The sequence below is a fragment of the Mauremys mutica genome, chromosome 2 (genome assembly GCF_020497125.1).
Source record: "Mauremys mutica isolate MM-2020 ecotype Southern chromosome 2, ASM2049712v1, whole genome shotgun sequence".
NCBI classification, from domain to species: Eukaryota; Metazoa; Chordata; order Testudines; family Geoemydidae; genus Mauremys; species Mauremys mutica.
The window spans coordinates 179,782,104-179,804,219 of record NC_059073.1 but is presented as its reverse complement, the minus strand read 5'-3'; the positions used below and the strand labels follow the sequence as shown (position 1 = coordinate 179,804,219).

The 22,116-nt window shown below is 46.6% G+C and overlaps 1 protein-coding gene across 7 annotated transcripts in view; it reads left to right on the top strand.

The window, feature by feature from the left end:
• COL15A1 (collagen type XV alpha 1 chain) overlaps positions 1-22,116 on the top strand; it is a 328,870-nt gene that overhangs the window by 252,805 nt on the left and 53,949 nt on the right. For all 7 annotated transcript variants that reach the window (XM_045005761.1, XM_045005760.1, XM_045005762.1 and 4 more), the window contains 6 exons: positions 8,941-9,003; positions 10,861-10,896; positions 10,989-11,072; positions 17,468-17,533; positions 19,870-19,905; positions 21,187-21,249. In XM_045005761.1, coding sequence (XP_044861696.1) covers positions 8,941-9,003; positions 10,861-10,896; positions 10,989-11,072; positions 17,468-17,533; positions 19,870-19,905; positions 21,187-21,249 — 348 coding nt within the window. The remainder of the gene's footprint in view (positions 1-8,940; positions 9,004-10,860; positions 10,897-10,988; positions 11,073-17,467; positions 17,534-19,869; positions 19,906-21,186; positions 21,250-22,116) is intronic.

The following is a 22,116-nucleotide window of genomic DNA, read 5'->3' as shown; positions in this document are numbered from 1 at the left end:
TATTACTGAATGATGTATGCAGTTGTGATAAATAGTATTTTAAAGCATATTTCCAAAGGGCATAACTATTGTGAATGAGGTGACTACAAAGCTATGTACAAAATAAGCTATAGGAGTCAATCTGTTCAGTCCATAAATAATAAAACTACCTTGGCAGATAACTCGTCCTCTTAGAGCTGAATAATGTACTGGAACCCTAAAATTTTGTCTATTAGGAATGAAAGAAGTGTGGGGGGGTTATTTTTATTTTATTTTATTTTCATTTGCTTACAGGAACTCAGTGTTCAAGTGCCCAGTAAGACAAGCAGAAATAAAAAACTATAGGACAGTAGTTACTGAACAAGTGCCAGTTTCAGGAGTGATATAATGTTTGGCTTTGTCTACACTAACACTTTTGTTGGCAAAACTTTTGTCAGGGATGTGAAAAAACACACCCCGACCAACATAAGTTTCACTGCCAAAAGTGCTGGTGTGGAGAGCACTATGTTGGCAGGAGAGGCTCTCCCACCGACATAGCTACCACCGCTCGTTGGGGGTGGTTTAATTATGCCGGCAGGAGAGCTCTCTCCCACCGGCATAGAGTGGCTACACGGGAAACCTTACAGCAGCACAGCTGTGCCGCTCTAAGGTCTGTAGTGTAAACATAGCTTAAAAGATGTTAAGATCTGAATAATATTAAAAATGTGACATTGCCATACTGTACTATTTACAGTGTGAATTATGTTAACTAAAATCATGTCTTTCTTCTTCGAGTGATTGCTCCTATGCATTCCAGTTAGGTGTGCGCGCGCCACGTGCACGATTGCCAGAAGATTTTTACCCTAGCAACACTCGGTGGGTCGGCTGGGCGCCCCCTGGAGTGGCGCCGCTATAGCGCTAGTTATATACCCCAGCCGACCCGTCCGCTCCTCAGTTCCTTCTTACCGCCCGTGACGGTTGCTGGAACAGTGGAGTGCTCCCTTGTCCTCCACAACCCTAGCTTTCACTAACTGTTTTTTTGTACTTATTGTATATAGTTCTTTATTAATTAGTTAGATTAGTTGTTTAGTGTAGATAGTTAGGGGAATTAGGGGGGCTTAGCCCTTCTTTTCCCAACCCGGTGCGGGCTTATGCCCAAGGCACCGGGATTTAAGCCTTGCTCGGCCTGTCAGCGGCCCATGCCGATAGGAGACCCTCACACCTCCTGCCTGCGGTGCTTAGGAGAGTCTCATCGCGCAGATAAGTGCCCTATTTGTAAATCGTTCAAGCCGAGAACAAAGAAAGAGCGGGACTTTAGATTAAAGCAGCTCTTAATGGAGTCGGCACTTAGCCCTGCGGTGCCGACACCAACAGCTCCGCAGTTGTCTTCAGCACGGAGCGCCCCAGCGGTTCCCGACCAGTCCGGTACCAAGACTCTCAAAAAGCAGCAGCCGGCACCGACACCTCGGCACCGTTCCCTTTCGCCATCGGGGAAACGCAAGCCGCAGCAGAAGTCCGTCAAGGCACCTGTGTCGGGACCGCTCGTCCAGCCGCCAGCGCCAGCTCCTTCGGCACCGGCTCCGACAGCGCATAGGCCATGTGCGGTACCGTCGACTCCGGCACCGACAGGGCCGTTGAGTCCGGTACCTCCGTGCTCCCCGGTGCGCACTGTGGTCGAGCTACCTCTCCCGTCGACACCCGAGACTTTCTCGACTGCGAGAGAGCTAATAGCGCTCACTGAACCTGTGCATATCCAGCCCCCGGCACCGCCGGTGCGGGCTGTGAAGTCAGTGGGTAAGCCGGCTACCATGCGGCCTCCTTCCCCTGACAGGCGTGAGGAACGATACTCCAGGTCCCGCTCCCAGTCCCAGAGGCGCTCTCGTTCCCGCCGTTCCGGATCTCGGCGCCGCTCGCAGTCCCGGTACCGCTCTCCATCGCGGTACCGGTCGCACTCGAGGAGACGGTCCCGGTCCCGCTCCACCGACCGGCAATATCGGCACCGTTCCGGATCTCGGTACCGGTCCCGGTCCCGGTCACCCCGCAGCCGCTCCCGCCGTCGGTACACACGATCCCAGTCGACCTCCCGGCACCGCCATGGTCGATGGTCCCGGTCTCGCTCCCGGCACCGAGATGACCGGCACCGTTCCCCGGCGCCGTCCAGGGACAAAACGGCAGAGTCGATGGGGCAGTCTCATACCCTCTCCGCCCCACCGTGGCCCTCACGCCAGCCGTCCGTCTCCTCGCAAGCGGACAGCGCGGGGGATCAACGTACTGACCCGCAAGGGCAAGACCAGGGGCCTCCACAATGGGGCTTTTGGACCCCTTGGGCCTATCATGAGGGACAAGGGGTGCCCTTCTCTCAACGTCCCAGGTCCTCCGACCATAGAGCGCCTGAGGCCACGCTCTGCCGACCTCCTGCCTCCCAGGCGATAGAGGAACCACTACCAACAGGGGGCCAGGAGCATTCCCCTGTGGCAGAGACCTCACAGCAGGTGGACGAGCCCCCACCGGATACGCTGCTCCCGGGTCAGTCATCCTCCTCCTCACCGGACAAGGCTGTGGCAGGGGCATCCTCCTCGGGCCCTCCGCCGATAGACCTCCGAGCCCACCAAGACTTGCTCCGCCGGGTGGCCCAAAACAGTAACCTGCCGGTGGAAGAGGTGGCGGAGGACGATGACCCGGTGGTTAGCATAATCGGGGCGGACGCTCCTCTTCGGGTCGCACTGCCATTTATTCGCACGATACAACGCAATGCGAATACGATTTGACAGTCACCAGCTTCCATCCCTCCCACCGCTCGAGGGGTGGAAAGGAAATATTCGGTACCGTCCAAGGAGTACGAGTACTTATACGTACATCCGCCTCCATGCTCGTTGGTCGTACAATCGGTCAATGACCGTGAACGGCATGGCCAACCAGCGCCGGCGCCCAAGTCAAAGGAGGCGCGGCGCATGGATCTCCTGGGCTGCAAGATCTACTCGGCGGGGGGCCTCCAAATGAGAGTCGCCAACCAGCTTGCTCTCCTCAGTCGGTACACCCACAACCTCCTGGTGTCTTTGTCAAAGTTTACGGAACTTGTACCATCTGCCTCCTGCCCGGAGTATTCGGCCCTAGTTGAGGAGGGTAAAAAGGCGTCCCGGTCGGCCCTTCAAGCCTCTCTGGACTCCGCGGATTCGGGAGCCAGGACTTTGGCCTCGGGGGTGACCATGAGGAGGATCTCATGGCTGCAGGCCTCCACGTTGCCACCGGAGGTCCAGCATACGATTCAGGACCTCCCATTTGATTGTCAGGGTCTGTTCTCGAATATGACAGACTCGAGGCTTCAGACCCTTAAGGATGGTCGAGTTACTATTCGCTCCCTGGGCATGCACACGCCGGCTACCCAGAGGAGACCTTTCCGACCACAGCCTTACCGTCCGTTCAACCAGCCCATGCCGCGCCGCGACAATTGGCGCAGGGGCAGAGTGAACCAACGTAGACAGTCGGGCAATCAAGGGAACCAGTCCCAAGCGCCCTCTAAACCTCCCTCAGGCAATAAGCAAAACTTTTGATGGGATGCCCGAGGACGGCCCACCAGTTTATTTACCGGATCCTTCCCCATTATTTTTCAACCGCCTCTCCCAATTCCTACCAGTGTGGTCCCAGATAACAACGGACAACTGGGTACTTCACACAATACAGTTTGGTTACCGACTTCAGTTTGTTTCGCCCCCTCCCTCCCATCTTCCCTCCCCGTCCCTCTTCAGGGACCCCTCTCACGAGCAATGCCTCTCACTCGAGGTTCAGTCTCTGTTGAGTTTGGGTGCCATAGAGGAGGTGCCGGACGGCATGCGGAGCCGGGGATTTTATTCCCGATACTTCCTAATCCCCAAGGCGAAGGGAGGTCTACGTCCCATACTCGACCTCCGAGAGCTCAACAAATATCTACTCAAGCTCAAGTTCCGCATGGTAACCCTGGGGACCATTATTCCTTCCCTGGATCCGGGAGACTGGTTTGCTGCCCTCGACATGAGGGACGCGTACTTCCATATTGCAATTTATCCTCCTCATCGACGCTACCTCCGCTTCGTCGTCAACAGCACTACCAGTTTACGGTGCTCCCCTTCGGCCTCTCCACAGCACCAAGGGTCTTCACCAAGTGCATGGCGGTGGTTGCAGCGGCCCTTCGCCGTCGTCGCATACATGTTTACCCGTATCTCGACGACTGGCTGGTCCGCGGGTCATCCCAGCAGCTCGTAGCGCGCCAAACCTCCGAGATCCTGGGCCTGTTCCAAACTTTAGGCCTACTGGTCAATGCTGAGAAATCCATCTTGGCCCCAACGCAGAGGTTGGAATTCATCGGCGCGGTCCTGGACTCAAACTTAGCCAGGGCCTGCCTCCCTCTGCCTCGACACCAGACGATGGCTGCCCTCATCCACGGCCCCCAATCTTTTCCTACAACAACGGTGCGGACCTGTCTCAGCCTCCTGGGCCACATGGCAGCATGCACCTTTGTGACCATGTACGCGAGACTGCGTCTTCGCCCTTTTCAAGCTTGGCTGGCATTGGTGTACCGTCCGCACCGGGACCCCATAGATATGGTAATCACAGTCCCGAGGTCGACCTTCGAGGCGCTCAACTGGTGGTATGTGCCGGAGTTCCATTCCGCCCACCTCAACCCTCCGTCACCCTGACCACAGATGCCTCGGCAATGGGCTGGGGTGCACACCTGGACACCCTGCACACCCAGGGTCTTTGGTCACCCCAAGAGCTCTCCCTCCATATCAATGTCAGGGAGCTCCGGGCAATTCGCTTGGCATGTCAAACCTTCCGCACCCACCTTCAAGGTCGATGTGTCGCCGTGTTCACGGACAACACGACAGCGATGTTTTATGTCAACAGACAGGGCGGGGCTCGTTCCTCCCTGCTTTGCACGGAAGCGTTGCACCTGTGGCATTTCTGCGTAACCCACTCGATTCACCTGGTAGCATCGTTTCTTCCAGGAGTCCAGAACACATTGGCCGACCATCTCAGCAGGTCATTCCTCTCCCACGAGTGGTCGATCCGCCCCGATGTTATCCACACAGTTTTCCGGCGGTGGGGCTTTCCCCGGATAGACCTGTTTGCATCCAAGGAGAACAGGAAATGCCACCAGTTCTGCTCCTTCCAAGGTCGCTCTCCCGGCTCCCTGTCGGATGCATTCCTCCGGTCCTGGACGGGTCACCTGCTCTATGCCTTCCCCCCGTTTCCCCTCGTGCACCAAGTTCTGCTGAAGCTCCGCAGGGACAGAGGCCGCCTCATACTCGTCGCCCCGGCCTGGCCGAGGCAGCACTGGTACACCCTGCTGCTCGACCTCTCTGTACGGGACCCCATCCCTCTTCCCCTCTGGCCAGACCTGATCACTCAGGACTTTGGCAGGCTTCGCCACCCAGACCTGCAGTCCCTCCACCTTACAGTTTGGTTCCTGAGTGGCTGACCCAAGCGGAACGTGGCTGCTCAGCGGCGGTGCAGCGAGTCCTGCTGGAAAGCCAGAAACCTTCCACTCGGGCTACCTATCTTGCCAAATGGAAGCATTTCGCACTCTGGTGCGATCAAAAGAGTCTAGATCCCTTCGTGGCCACTATCCCTATGATCTTGGACTATCTCTAGTCGCTCAAGGAGTCAGGCCTAGCGGTCGCGTCCTTGAAAGTACACCTCGCCTCCATTTCCGCCTTTAGATCCGGCATCGGGGATCGTTCGATCTTCTGCAACCAAATGGTCTCCCGCTTCCTGAAGGGGTTAGACCGCTTATACCCGCCGGTACGATGACCTACACCGACCTGGGACCTGAACTTTGTCCTATCCAAGCTCACAGGAGCCCCCTTTGAGCCCTTGGCCACATGCTCCCTGCTCTACTTGTCATGGAAAACTGCCTTCCTCGTCGCTATTACTTCAGCGAGACGAGTTTCTGAGCTCCGCGCCCTAATGGTGGACCCGCCGTACACCATTTTCCATAAAGACAAGGTGCAGCTTCGGCCACACCCGGCCTTCCTCCCAAAGGTGGTGTCGGCTTTTCATGTGAATCAGGAAATTTTCCTACCCGTGTTTTTCCCGAAGCCGCACTCATCACGTCGCGAACAACAGCTTCACACCCTGGACATCCGTAGGGCCCTCGCCTTTTATATAGAACGAACAAAACCCTTTCGGCGTTCGCCCCAGCTATTCGTAGCAGTTGCTGATCGCATGAAGGGCAAGCCAGTGTCCTCTCAGCGGATCTCGTCCTGGGTGACCTCGTGTATTAGAACATGTTACGAACTTGACCATATTTTGGCTAGCCGCCTTACCGCTCACTCCACGAGAGCACAAGCCTCTTCGACGGCGTTCCTGGCCCATGTCCCAATCCAAGACATCTGCCGCGCAGCCACATGGTCTTCCATCCACACCTTCGCGTCCCATTACACGCTGGTACAACAATCTAGAGACGATGCAGCCTTTGGCTCAGCGGTTTTACACTCTGCCACGTCTCTCTCCGACCCCATCACCTAGGTAAGGCTTGGGAATCACCTAACTGGAATGCATAGGAGCAATCACTCGAAGAAGAAAAGACGGTTACTCACCGTTGTAACTGTTGTTCTTCGAGATGTGTTGCTCCTATTCATTCCAGACCCGCCCTCCTTCCCCACTGTCGGAGTAGCCGGCAAGAAGGAACTGAGGAGCGGACGGGTCGGCTGGGGTATATAACTAGCGCTATAGCGGCGCCACTCCAGGGGGCGCCCAGCTGACCCACCGAGTGTTGCTAGGGTAAAAATCTTCCGGCAATCGTGCACGCGGCGCGTGCACACGTAACTGGAATGAATAGGAGCAACACATCTCGAAGAACAACAGTTACAACAGTGAGTAACTGTCTTTTCTTTCCCAGTTAAACTTGAGTAAGAAAAAAAGTTGGTGAAATTTTTGAACATTTGTTCCAACAAGAAGTGAATTAGCAGCTCTTAGTCCTAACCCTTAGTCCTCTTAGTCCTAACCCATTTCATCTGCACATGGGCGAAACTCACCCAGTTGAGGAGGTCCCCCAAAAGCCTCTGTGCTGACTCAACCTTAGGGTTGATGAGTCACTGATAAAACACCACCACCCAGCTGCATAGCACCCAGCATATATACTGGGTAACAGCCGACAGACATCCTGCAAGCTGTGTGGGAAGTCCTGTTCACCCCATATAGGCTGGTGCAGAAGGTGGAGATGGGAACTAACCTGGGGAGATTTCCTGAGATCTGTGATTACAGAAATGCAGTTACACACAAATGATAGGGAAGGACTTCTGCAGGTTTGTCGGCCCACTCTGCCCCCCAGTGTTTCACACACTTTGCTCATACAAAACCTGTTTGGGCTTTCCAGAGATGAAGTGACTTTCACTAACAAATCGGAAATGGGCTACAGACTCTTTTCTCACTTGTAGAATTGCTAGAACGCTGTTGAACCAGTATGTGCAGGTTTAGAGACGTTTACTTCATGTGGCTACTTAAGAGAAAATGGGTAACATTTTCAGAAGTACCTAAGGGGACATCTGCACTGCAAACAAACAAACAAAACCCAAACCCCACAGCGGCGAGTCTGAGTCCAGGTCAACTGACTGAGCTCTCCTTACGGAGCTAAAAATATCAGTGTAGACGCTCATGCTCAAGCTGGAGTTGAGCTCTGAGACCCAGTGAGTGGTGGGAGGGGTTCAGAGCTCGAGTTCCAGCCCCAGGGGGAACGTCTACACTGCTATTATCATAGAATATCAGGGTTGGAAGGGACCTCAGGAGGTCGTCTAGTCCAACCCCCTGCTCAAAGCAGGACCAAACCCAACTAAATCATCCCAGCCAGGGCTTTGTCAAGCCTGACCTTAAAAACCTCTAAAGAAGGAGATTCCACCACCTCCCTAGGTAACCCATTCCAGTGCTTCACCACTCTCTGAGTGAAAAAGTTTTTCCTAATATCCAACCTAAACCTCCCCCACTGCAACTTGAGACCATTACTCCTTGTTCTGTCATCTGCTATCACTGAGAACAGTCTAGATCCATCCTCTTTGGGACCCCCTTTCAGGTAGTTGAAAGCAGCTATCAAATCCCCCCTCATTCTTCTCTTCCGCAGACTATTCTTAGCTCCGTAGCTCAAGCCCCTTGATCAAGGCTCTGAGACTTGCTGCTGTGGGGCAGATGGGTGCATTGGTTGGTTGCAGGGTTGTCATACCCCAAATCCCATTTAAAAAGGTGAGTTTGGCATTTAGGCGCCTAAGCCCCATTGACCTTCAATGAGATTTAGCCTCCCAAGCACCATTTTGGCCTAGGCCCCTAAGTCACTTGGGTTCTTTTGAAAATTTTACCCACTGTAAATGAAGTGCCCATTTGTTCTTCAGTAACATACTCTGCTGGTGGCGGAGGAAAGGTGAGGTGATAAAAGGGTAGAAACTGTTCTTAATGAAGCAGAAACATCAATACTATTAAGGTGGTTGGTGCTGTACCAAGGAAAAAGAATTTTTTTATAAACTTTCATCTTCTAAGTCCTTCTATAGCATAGAGAATCCAGGGTGGCAGCCACAACCAGGGTCATCTGGCAGATTTAGAATCTTTACAGCTTTGTTTTTCTTTTAAGAAGTTTGTTGAGCATTATACTGTAAATGCGTAAAAATGCCTTCAAAAAACAAAACTACATTTTAAAACTACAGTGCTACCTGAATTCACCTCCTTCACTGAGGGAATCTCTCACCTTGGCTGCTATGTATGGTGATTCTTGTCTCCCCTGAAACAATGTGGCCAAACATAAAGAAACAAATGCATGAAAGTACAGCTCTGTATATGTCTGCTGCTTTCTTAATTGCTTTATTAGCTGATTGATTTTTTCTTAAAATGACTGGTTACTGTGTGATGTTTAAAACTTTTCCAATGGAATAACTGAGCAGCTTTCTACAAATCTGATAGAATACCATGGATGCTTCACTGAATTTAAAATTAATAATAGAATATGTATTTCTGTTTTGATAGGGTGAGCAAGGTGCAGATGGAAAGCCTGGATTTCCCGGTGTTGCTGGACGTCCTGGAGATGCAGTGAGTTGTACCACCGTACTCTTTCTTTGTGTGATCACATAGCACAGTTGTTCCCAAACTATAGTCCAGGGACTACCAGTAACCCCGAGAGCACATACTAGTTGTCCATGGAGGGATGGCTGGTTACACTGTGCTGGCTCTCATCCATGTATCCAGCGGCACCAGAAGCTTGAAAATACAAATGATGCTTTCCTGATGTTTTGTTACCATGTAAACAATTAACTGTAATTGCAACAGATATGTCATTCTGTCACCATTGGGAAGGGTGGTGTTCACAAAGGAATCTGTATAGTAGGACATGGTCCACACTATGAAAAAAAATTGGAGACTCTTTGGTATAACACATTTTTAAATGTATTGGTAAGTTCCTGCTTCTAGAGAAATCTGCAAGCACTAATATTGTTAAGCATTTCTATTGTAAACTGGCAATTAATTCACTCTGTATTGAAACTTGGCAGAAAAGGTATCGGCCTGTGAATGCTTTTTTGGTTTGCATATGTTCTGGAATAAAGAGTAATGTTTTAAATTAGAAGAGGAGAAAAATAGAAGCTCACAAGTTTTAAATGCTCTTGTTTATTTAAGTCAGTAACCCAACAGGTGAAAGTGAAATGTTAGAGAACATTTGCCCATAGTTGTTGAAAAATGTGGTTTGATTGCTTTGTGTTTTTAAGAAAAATTAAAACCCGCGAAATTATAAATCAATCAGCCAGCTCAGGCCTAGCAGCGAGGAGAGGATTTACAGATCCTTAGGAAGCTTTCCAGCACAAGAGAGTTACGGAGAGGCAGAAAGTGCCAGGTGGCTAGTTGGCCATTGGAAGGGAAGTTGCAGAGATTGAAGGAGGAGCTGGCCTGCCCCAAACCCTGCACCTCATGCACATCCCTACTCCATATTACTTCAAGCCATTACAACAGTTCCTGTTTCTTTTCTCTACATGCTCATGAGTGACACTTTGTGTTCACTGTTGAGAGTTGCAGCGCTCATGGTAATGAACTGGCGTCATTCTGTGTTAGATGTAGGAACAACTGAGTAAATTAACTCTAAATTATGTTAGTTTGTTAGCAATGTCACCCCAGCTCAATAGAATTTATTATTCAGTGAAATATTTACATATTTGTGTGGGGGGCATACATAATCTTGTTGATTGAAGACAGGGCTGGGAAACAGGAAATCTGGGTTGTAAACCTGATTCTGACACTAGTTCGCTCTTTAACCTGGGGCACATTACTTAAACCTCTTTGTCTCTCACGTAGCTGGGCTGGAACTCTGGCTGGTGTAAATCCATGCTGATTTTCACCAACTGTAGGTTTGGCTGCCTTGTCTATAAAATGCTACCCACCTTTGTAAATAACTCTGAGGTATAGAAATCAAGTACCATATAACTGCAAAGTATAAACTTGTGTTTATAGAAAAAGCAGTAAACGCTAACAAAACAGTAAGGTTTTGGCTAACTCTTTTTAATACATCAGTTTTCTGCCAAAATATAATTTTTATGGTCATAAAAATGCATAATAGATCAGCATGAAACGCACCTGTGAACCCTTCAATAAATCTCATGCTTGGATTCCCTTAGGAAAAAAATGTGAAAAATACTCTCTCTGTTTCCTTCCTCTCTGTTCTTCCAGCCCTCTATCATACTTGTACACTGTCAAAGGCAGTAGAAATGACTCAAAACATTCAAAACCAATATACACTTAGGGCCTGATCCAAACCCACTGCAATCCAGAGTCCTTCCATCAACTTCATTGGGCTTTGGATCAAGCCCTTCATGAATCATTATTCTCTGATGGTGGGAGGGAAAGTATTGTCACAACTTTCCCTCGTAAATGGTTAACACTCCTTTATTAAATTGCATGCAGGGTCCAAAAGGGGACAAGGGGGACACAGGATCCAAGGTAAGATGGGATCAATTTCTTTCTAATTGAATTTCGACTGGGAATTTGATGTTTAATAAACAGCCTTTCCATTTATACGGCTATTGAAATAGGGTGAACCAGGTCAGGATGGTGCCAGTATTGTTGGACCTCCAGGGCCACCAGGACCACCTGGACCAATCATAGCAGTACCCCAGGTAAGTGTCTTTGTAAAGTGTTCAGAACTTTACTGTCCTTAAAATGTATCTGGAGTTACATGGCAGCGAAGAACAACTGGTACTGGTGTTGATGTTCGGTTCATAGATACAGTCCTGAAAGGGAAAAATCTGCAATAAATATCTACACCTAATCCCCCCTCCACATACACACATTTGTCCAATCTTAATTTTGGTCCTGACCCATGTGTCTCAAATCCAGCCTGTAGGATTATGGGAACAGCCACACTCCAGCCCTCCATCTCGCAGCCTGCTGACAATGGATTGCCTGGGACCCAGGAAGCCCAGCTCCACTGCTAGGCTCTGCCCCAATGTCTGATTGGCAGAGTGCCAGAGTGGCTGACTGGCCCACTGGCCCTACTTAAGCCAGCAGCTGGAACAGGAAGCCATCTGAATAACTGGATTTCACCCTGCTTTGGGCTGTATGCCTCCTGTGGCTTGCCTCCTGGCATCTTACTTGTGGCTCCTGACCTCCAGTTTGGCTCCTGCCTCTGAATCTCTGGTATTCTGACCCGGCCTGACTCTGGTTCCCAACTCATGGTTCTGATCTCTAGTTTGTCTCCTTCTTTTGACTTCCCGCTATCCTGACTCAGCTGACTCCACTTCTGTCTTGTGACTGTGGATTCTGGCTCCCACTGCTACGTCTGGCCACCCATAACCCTGCCATGACAAAAAGATGAAAGAGGGCAGTAAAATGAGAGAATGTTTGCTTCTCTTAGCATGTCCAGGTGACTCTGCAGAATCCATGAAAAATGAAGAAAGATTAACCAGGGAATACAGAATAGAGGAACCGTAAAGAAATGGGGCCTCTGTAGGTATGTCTACACTGTATTTAGACACCGATGGCTGGCCCATGCCAGCTGATTTGGGCTCGTGGGGATCAGGCTAAGGGTTTGTTTCATTTTGATGTTGTTGTTAGGGCTTGAGCTGCAGCCCGAGCTCCGGGACCCTCACACCTCACAGGGTCCTGGAGCCTGGGCTCCCGCCAGAGCCTTAGTGTCTACACCGCATGAACAGACCCTTAGCCTGAGCCCCACAAGCCTGAATCAGCTGGCACGGGCCAGCCGCAGATGCCTTAACTGCAGTGTAGGCATACCCTGTGACTCCAGCGATGCCTGGAATCAAACTGCAGTAGTGCCTAGACTCCACCATGCTTTCTACCAGTGTACCATACAAACCAAAGAAATAGCCCTTTTGCAGAAGTAGTATCAGCAAGTGTCAAAGAGCATGCTGGTGAAAGGTGGTACAGAGAGCCACACATCCTTTCACAACACACACATTTCCAGTGGGGTTTGCTTAGTGTATTTCAGGCTTTTAGGTTATAGATAATACTAGTAGAAAAAAAAAGTACCCTAGAAGTTTGCATGAACCAAACTGCAAACTGACTACAAAAGTCTGTGTAGTCAATTTGGTATGACATTGGGAACTGGAGAAGCTGTGAATGGCTACAGAAAACTTGTTCACTCAGGAGAGCCATGTAATCTTATCCTTTGAAGGATTCTGTTTGTTTGAGAGAAGTCAGGTGGTTAGCTGCAGTCTGCCAAGGCTTGTAATCAGAGGTGAGGAATCTGCATGATAGGAGCTAGGCAATAACAAAGTCAGAAATCTAACTCAGACTTTACATTTTATATTGACTAAAGCAACGAGGTTTCTGACAATGATAACAATTGTGGCGGAAAGTGGGTCCCTATTGATTGTGACCAGAGCCCCAAAGGAGTTTGGGTGGCTTCTTTGCAGGACGAGAATGAACATGGTATCTTGAAAGTGGCTCAAAACCCTGGGTGAATGAAGGAATTAATACTGTGTGTTTCATCCAGTTTCTGCTTTAATTTTTGGCAGGTTTTTTAATAGCCTTCAGGTAAAAGGATGATCTGATGAATTGAGACTCAGGAGATCTATGGTCTCTTCCTAGCTGTGCCACAGTGCTTCTGGGTGACCTTCTTAGGCAAGACGTTTAACATCTCTTGCCTTCGTTTGATAACCATCCCCACCTGACATGGCTGTGTTGAGGCTCAGTTTCTTAATGTTTGTAAAGGATTATGAGAGCTCGTTGGGTGGAAGGCACTTATGTGAGTGACGTGCTGAGCATCCCTGAAGCTGACACAGATGACGACGATGTTAGCATGCTGGAGGCCAAGCAACTTCTCCACACACTTCACAATTGCCACACTCCACACGTTAATATGGTGATTAACTACTGCCGAGGAAATGTATTGTGTGTCCTCTCTATTGTCCAGGACTCCTGTATCAAATACCTTCACTATACATTACAGTAGTGTCCAGGGACCCCACTGTCAATTGGGGCTACATTATGCTAAGTGCTGTTGAGATACATATATATAAAAACCTAGCTTCTGCCCCAAAGACTTTGTAGTCTAGGAAGACAAATGACATATGAGGTGAGGGAGCGGGTTACAAATAAATGCATTCAACTGTATATGCATTTGCAACAAACTAGTATTATAAATAGACAAAGTAAATGCTGACTATGCCCATTGAGCTCTCAACCTAGCTGCTATTAGTTGGCTGGGTTTTTTTTTTTTGAGGCATTGAAGGCACAGTGAGTTTGGAAGAGGTTGATTTTATAGGTTGATGTAGGCAAGAGACCAGGTGGGGCTTGATCTGAGAATAGCAGGTGTATTTATACAAGATGTATTAACTTTGCTCTATAGAGGTTTTCTTAGCTAGAGAGTTCTAGCGTCCCTGTACATTTTGCTATTTCAGCCTCACAGGAAAACATCCTGAAACATCAGTAGCACTGGACACACAGCAGACCTAATGCAAGCAGACATGCCAGCACCATGCCACTTTCCGTCAGTCAGTTTGGCAGTTTAAACCATGGTGCTAGAGCAGTATCACAATCGTATTCTTTTTCTATATTTTAAACTTTATTACTTGTGTAGTAGATAGATATTACTGGGTAGACAATAGCTGAAGGAAATTGGGCTCTGGTCTTGAAATTGATAACACACGAGCGCCATTCAGTTCAGTCACTGCGGTCTATCAGTTGCAGCATTGGGGCCTTAGGTTGTAATCAATTCAGAGAAGGACCTGTGTGTGTTTGTGTAGTGCCCAGTACAATGGGGCCTCAAATTGTTGTGATTGGAGCCCAGGTGAGCTACTGCAACAGAAATTAATAATCATCTCCCAAAGAGAGTCTCAGTTGTTCAGACATTCCTTTCTTCTGAATTCCTCCCAACATTCACACATTGTCAATCCAAAGCCCAATACAAATGAGTTTTTTCTCCCAGTTTGTTGTAATTTGCTGATACGAAATGCTAAAATGTGATAAGTAAATCATTTAGGCTATTCTGCTCTGTGAACTTTTATATTTTGGTCATTTTGAAGGGCCAGTAAGTCACACTTGTCCTTTGGTAGAACATTTACACCATTTGTCTTTTCAGTGTAAAACTGTAATTGATGCTTTACTGAAATCCCCCCCTCCCCGCTCCGTAAAGTTCAGTAGAAACCAATGGGGCGGGGGGGAAGTGAGCAGCAAACTTTCTTTTTCTGTCATTGATCCATCATATTTAATGTCCAAAAACTAATGAGGAAGGAATGAAGAGAGTCTGATCCAGGAAATGTAAAGTAAATGTAAGTGATTTTTGCATTATGTTCTTTTAGCAATTCTGCCTCTAGCATTTTAATGTCCCATGAGATGAGCAGCTGAAAGCTCCACACAGAACGTACTTAAAATCCAAGAATCCATTAACCAGTAAAGCTAACGAATATTGTTGTTTCTTCAACATATTAGTAAAAAATCAAAGTCCCGTGTTTTAGGCATTATTCAGGATATGGTCTCACAAGGCTGACATGAAATGGCAAGTGGTCTCATTGCTGTCTTATCACTGTGAAAGTTGCTTGCAAAACAAACAAACAAGCCAAAAAAATAGGGCAAATGACTACACTAGGTGTGGAATGGAGAGACCAGGAGCCTGCTATATAATAGGCATCTCTGTACTCTGTATTTTCATATAGCTATAGTATGCTTAAAACATGTGTGCTTGCCTGGCACACACACTGTCTAATTGAGGCTACAGATCCTTTACACTATACACAAATTGTGTGGTCCAAAGCAGGTTAAAATCAATGGGAGTTTTTCCATTGTCTTCAATAGTCTCTAGATCAAACCCAAACTGAATGGTTAAATACTGAGTAATTCAAAAGGATTGTGTAACCTCAGGCTCCTGGAATTCTGCCATCAACTGAAGTTGTGGCAGAACAAGTGCAAAAGCAGAATGCTTTTATTACTGTAATTGAAGTAATTAGCACACATCTTGTCCCGTCTGGGAGGACACAGAGCCTGGAATACAGTGGAACCAATGTAATTCTGCTACACTGGGAGCCAGGCTACAGCAAGCTGCACAGGGGTCTGATGCTGCTCTCCTCAGGGGCAGAGTGCTGACACATGGACCTCAAATAGGTTTCCAGGTGCATAAATACACATTTCAGCTCCTAATTATTGGCACCCATCTTTGCACATATTGTGGCGTATGAATTAAAAGGAGGCAGGTAGCAGCATTCATCAAAGAACAACATCCTTTAGGAGGCTGCATCACACCTGAGGGAAGTGAATCTGGAGTGTGCCCAGTTCATTGTATATATTAGTGCTCAGTGGCTATAAATGTTCTCTGATGTGATGGTCGAAGGAGATTTTTTTTCCTGTTATTCCTTTTCTGACACGCCCTCTTGCAAACAGCAATTTTCAAAACACTGTGTCTGTAGCCGGTATAGCAAAAGATGGTGGTTTGGAGTTCAAGTGCTGGTATTACACAGGATGTATTTTACAACATATGCAATCTGAGTCTGGAGCAGATAGCGTTGCTTGCTTAGATGAAAGAATGATATACAAATCAGAAGACAAACTGGACAAGTTAAAGTCTGTGTGAAGACATCTGAGATCAAAGGAGGGATATGTTTTTTAGAGCAAGTGGGACTATCAGGAAGAAAGTGAAAGAAATGATGCAATCGAGAAAAACTGAATAAGGATGAATAATAGGGTTTCTTCTGTGTAAAAGGCACATATGGATAGTTTACAAAACCAAGCTGTCACCATCATGCTGTACTGTAACATATGACTGTATTATATAATACGGGGGAAATAATTTCAATCTGTCCAAAACCAAAATGAAATAGGAAGAAAATGTCATTAGAGCCTGAATCCTGCAATGAGTTGTGCACAGTCAGGACTTGGCTACACTTGCAAGTTAGAGTGCATTAAATCAGTCCCAGATGCCGTAACTCCTCAGGTGTCCACACTGGCAAGGCACGTGGACTCCACAGCTGGAGCGCCTCTGGTAATCCACCTCCATAAGAAGCATAGAGCTTGCTGTGTTCTGGCTGAAGCACTGGGGTATCAGTGTGGAAGACGTGTTGCATTACTGCGCTGTGATTGGCCTCCAGAAACGTCCCATAATCCCTTGAAATCAAGTGGCCACCCTGGCAGGTCATTGTTTTGAACTCAGAGGCAGGCATGTGAATATCCCCTTTCAAAGCTCCGTTTCTGACAGCCGGCATGCTTGTCTGCTCTGGGACACAAAGCAAACAATTACTGTGGAATGCTGCTGCTGCAGAGGCAGGCGTTTATGCATGTGTGTGAGAGAGAGAGGCGGGGGTGTAGGGGCTGATGTCAGGGGTTTCCCCCTTCCCCCTGTCTGAACTTACAAGACAGCATGCTGACACACTCTCTGCCCCCCAAAACACACTGTCTCTCCCCCCACATACACACAACACACTCCCTGTCACACTCCACACCCCCATTTGAAAAGCACGCTGCAGCCACTTGCACACTGGGACAGCTACCACACTGCACCGCTCTCTATGGCATTGCAAGAGCTGCTAATGTGGCCACCCCACTGTGCTTGCAGCTGACAATGTAGACACGTGGCAGCACTTTCCCTGCTGCTGTCTCCGAGGGCTGGTTTAACTCCCGGCGCACTACATCTGCAAGTGTAGCCGTAGCCTCAGACGCCAACACCCACTCAGCACTGAAGCCTGGGGTCTAAAGCACTTATTTTAATCTTCATCCTATAGAGAAAAGATGATCTCAAGTCACAACCCTTCTGTGTCTGTTTCCTCATCTGTAACGTGGGGGATTCCTACCTCACGGGAGCATAATGATACTCAGTTCTTCAATGTTTGTAAAGCACTATTGAGATCATTACATGCAAGGTGTAATAGAAATGTGAAGTAGTGGTATTCCAAATGCATGACACAAAAGGAAAAAGCAAAGAATGTTCCCAATAGCTTGGTCTACGTTCTCTATCTCCACCGTTATTATAGGATGTTGTAAGCTGTCTGTGCCGTCTAGAAATGTGTCTACCGCAGAGAACCAATTTAATATTTGAGCTACCCTGTTCTTTGTCCTTATTTTTTAGCTACTACTCAATGATACGGATGGAATTTCTAATTTTACTGGAGTTAAAGGACTGCTTGGGCCTCCAGTGAGTATATTCTGCTTTATTAAATGCAAGGATTTGTTTCATACTTCATTGCCTCTGTTTAAATACTATGCAAAGCCCACCTCCCTGTTCTTTAGACACACACACGCACTCACACACTTCTAACTGACTTCTGTGGGACATGTAAAGAGACATGTTCTGAGAACAGAATTGGATCCTGTGTTGGTAAATTAACTTCCCTACATTTGTGTAAATGTATTATAAAGAAAGACATTAGAGATGGGCCAAACTCTGACCCTGAACAACAGACGTCTACCTGACTGGAAGAGGAGAACTGGTGCAGAAAAAAATAAAAGCCCAGGGTCTACTAAGTTTGTATCTATTTCTAGGACCAGACATTTTGTTTGCTTGTTAGTTTGTTTTTAGGGTCCTGAAATGTTCTGATAAGATTTTGCTGCTTTCTGCCTGAGGCTAGAACCAGAAATCCTGAACTACTTCAAATGAGGCTGTTCTCATGGCATTTCTAGCTGTGACTGAAAGAGGTAGAAATCTTATGAGACAACTATTGATACAAGATTTTGGGCTTGTTTTTTTCAGCCAGGAGTTTAGGAGAGTTCAATTAAACATCTGAAATTCTGGATGCTTCTCTATACTGATTCCAAGCTCCAACAGTTAGATTCACCAGTGTGCTCAGGCTTCTTTGCACCACTGCTTTTATACAAAACAAAGCAGACTCGATTTAAGGTTACATTTTTGGATGTGCTCATTGCTATTCCCTGCAGGTCCCGCCCCCATTGATAACTAAGCATCATGTGAATAATGACTAGGAATCACTTAAGAACCCCTTACTAGTTGTCCCAAAAGCCACATTTGAGGAAGAAGGCTGTGCTGGGGTGGGGATGGGTTTTGTTTTGTTTGTTTGTTTGTTTTTGCTTGTTTTGTTTTTTGCTTTTTAATTAAAAAAATGGTTTAGAGGAGAAGTCAAGACAGCACATTCATTTTCTATTGACTTTGTGGGAGCTCTATGGATGCATATGAAGGTAGAACTGGGCCCATGTGTCTTATGGATTTGAGTGGCTCACCTTTATAAACCTTATGGGCAGTGGGTATAAGAGGCTTGGAGGCTAAGCCTCCCCAAATGGGGCAAGAAATGCCAGATGCTCAGAGTATCCTGTTAGAACAATTTATCTGACATGAACAAACTGTGTCTTTTATTATTTTCATTGCTTGTGCTGATAGCTCCTGTCACCAAAGTAAATGTTTAACTCTTGTTTTGATCACAGATGGTTTTATTTAATTGAAGCAAGGGGCAAACTTCTGTCCACCCTTGGAGCAGATTAAGGCTGAATCCTTTCTGAGATTCTGGAAAGTTCCGTTTCAGACTTTGTTAGCCCTTTCTCTGCAACTTGTCATTTGTGGTCTCCTAGCCTTTTTCTACTCGCCCTGTCCAGTGGCCCCTGTAATTTTGGCAGTAGCAATTTTTTGCAGTCCAGCATTTCTCACAACAGTAGATTCTAACTGCTGTGTAACTTGCATCTTCTATATTGTGCAGCAAAAATGCATTCTAGTTAGTGTATATAATGGATATCATGTTATATTTCAATTACAGATCTGGAGGAGGCATGCTGGGGATCTGGTGGGCCATACTGCATCACTGTCAGGGTTGCAGAGAGAAGGAGAACCTTGGGCTTCCCACCCAAGAATCTCCCTGGCTACCTGTAGTGGACAGCCAGGCCTTAGCTCTTTTCCTAAAAAGGAGGAGAAGCCAACAGGGGGAGTAGTAGACTGTCAAGCTCACCATGACTAAGATGACAATACGGATGACTCTTCACACACAGCACAGCCATCCAGCTTTAAATTTGACCCCCTGGGGATGGCAAGAGGCACTGGGATGATAACAGTACCTTACTTCCCTCAACAAATCTGTCATTTCCTCTGTGCTCAGCACAAATCCAAATCAGGTCTCCTATTCACAGTGCAATGGGGCCTCTCTGTTCTTTGTGTAACACCACTGATCCATGAGCTATTTGCTGCTGGCTGGCAGAGGCTGAAGAAGGAGTAAAGTACCGTGATGTCCTTAGGATGGAGGGGGCAGAGTTAAGATATTATGTGGCTGTGCTGTGAGGGAAATGTCACCTAAACTCTCTGCATTTCCTGGGTTTTCCAACATTTGAGAATTAATCTCTAATGCTCTGGAGAGAGCACAGGGCAGTGCTGCATGTCTGCAATCTTAACACCACCTTAATGAAGTATTTTGCATATGAATACAGTTCAAAAATAGTTAATGTTCACAAACTAGTAGATACATAGAAACTACATACCGGTAATCCATTTTACAAGTCTATAATATGTACTTGTGTGTTTCTTGCATTTTACAGGGGCTAGACGGCAGGCCCGGTCTACCAGGATTTCCTGTAAGCATTATGTTCTAAGGTTTTAAGACAGTTTTAAATATGGAAATGAGTTCATTAATGTTTCAGCTTTGGAATCACACAAAAATGATACAAAGGCTGACAAATTCTCAAAGTTCATAAATGTCAAATGGGAGAATGTAAGTCTGAGTAAAACTAGGACGAATGTAACAAATACTTAAGAAATAAACACTTGTTCAATGGAAGTTAAAAGATGCATCATCCATTTTGGTACATAAATTGTATCATATTTATACTTAATATTTGACTTAATTCAATTTAGTGGCATATTTTAAATCTGTAACCAGGTCTGATAAGTGTTTACTCCCTAAAAAAAAACCCCTACAGAATTTTTTAAGGGATGAAATCAGTAGTGTATTAAAGAAATTACCTTCAAAGCTATAGCATTTAATAGAGAATTATATCCTTTCTATAGGTTTTTTGGCCTATCCTATAATATTCTATAACAGGGACACAATACCCTGTTTAAATTCTATAGGATGATACAAAGAACTCTGCAAAATTAATTCTTATTAAATTCTATAGGGCTTCTCCAAAATGATATAATACCAAAATCCTAGCACCTTAGTGTCATGCTGTCTGTCTATTATTGTGATCAAATTGTAACTCCCTACCAATTTTATTTAGTTTATGGATTCAGATATAAGAATTTTTCAAAAGTTTCAAAAGCCATTGATGGTTTCAGAGTGTGGGCTTGGGTACAGGATCCCAGGCTGCATAATCCATAGAAAGAATAATCTAGGCAAAAGGTAGGTCAGGGTTTTGTGGGCTGCATAGAAACAGAGACAATGAACGGAGAAGCTTTTAAAAATTAATGTAACAAGTTGCATAAGATCCCTAATTGTTACTAGAATAATTGTGAAGACTTAAATGTCACTCTTATCTGCTTTAGCTGTTAGTTTTGTTCTTTACTGATGCAGAAGAAACACAGAAACTGGAATTCAGCTTTTGCAGGGTAAAAAAAATGGTTTTCAGTGCACTTTTAAGGGAAATCTGCAACATAAAATGCAAGCCAACCTTTCTCCACAGGACAACTGTAGGGAATAGTTTCTGTAATTAAGTGATGCAGATAGCAGTGGCCTTAGACTAGGGAAAGGAATTCCTGGGACAGTTAAAACTGGAGTGATTCAAAGTTTCAGATCTCCAACTATCTGAAATTAAATTGATCAAAATGTGCTTCCTTATGCTCAACTGATATCTGAAAAGCTCTTATCCAAACCAGTTATAAAAGAGACACACAGACTTTTGTTTTTGCTCTTTCAGGGCCCAAGGGGACCAAAAGGTGCCATTGGACTGACTGGATTACAAGGACCAAAAGGACAACAGGTAAGAAGGAATGAGTAGCATCCCATGTGCACTAGTAGAGAGATGAATATGCTCAGAAATGTGTTAAAAAATTTACGTCTGGTGGCATTATTCTGTTGCTTTTATGGTTTTCATTTTGCTCTCCACAGGGATATTAATGAGTTGCTACTAGAGTTTCAAAAGAGATTTCCATGGAAATGAGCAATATTAAACAAAATACCTTGAAATTCTCTTGGGGACTAATATACAGACTCTGATGCTGAAACTCTACATTTCATTTTGCACAACTGTCAGAATGACTCTGCATAAACCTTAAACATTTTGGGTCTGAGCTGACCTTTTTCTGTAAACTGATCATCTATGCCAACGGTGTAGGAAGGAAAAAGGAATTGCAGCAAAAAAGGCTACCATGTAAATTATAGAAGGACAAATCTTGCTGCCTCCTTTTGTGAGTACAGAGGACCCTGCCTGTAACAGAACCCCACTGCACAGAATGAGCAGGATTTGAGGACTCTAGTTCTGTGGGGTTTGGGATTGTGGCATTGTTAGGAGATGAATGGGGGCAGAAAGCAGATGGTCAGGAACAACTGAGCTACTGCAGCCTTGAGGATGAGAAGAGAAAAAGGAAAGCAAAAGACCATTCTTCTGATCCTTTGCATTCTTAAGTAGCTTAGGCCTGGTCCACACTGGGGGACAGTGTCGAGGTAAGATACGCAACTTCAGCTACGGGAATACCGTAGCTGAAGTCGAAGTATCTTATCCCGACTTACCTCCCGTCCTCACCGCTCAGGATCGACGTCCGCGGCTCCGTCGATTCCACTACCGCCACTCGCTCCGGTGGAGTTCTGGAGTCGACAGGAGCGCGTTCGGGGATCGATATATCGCGTC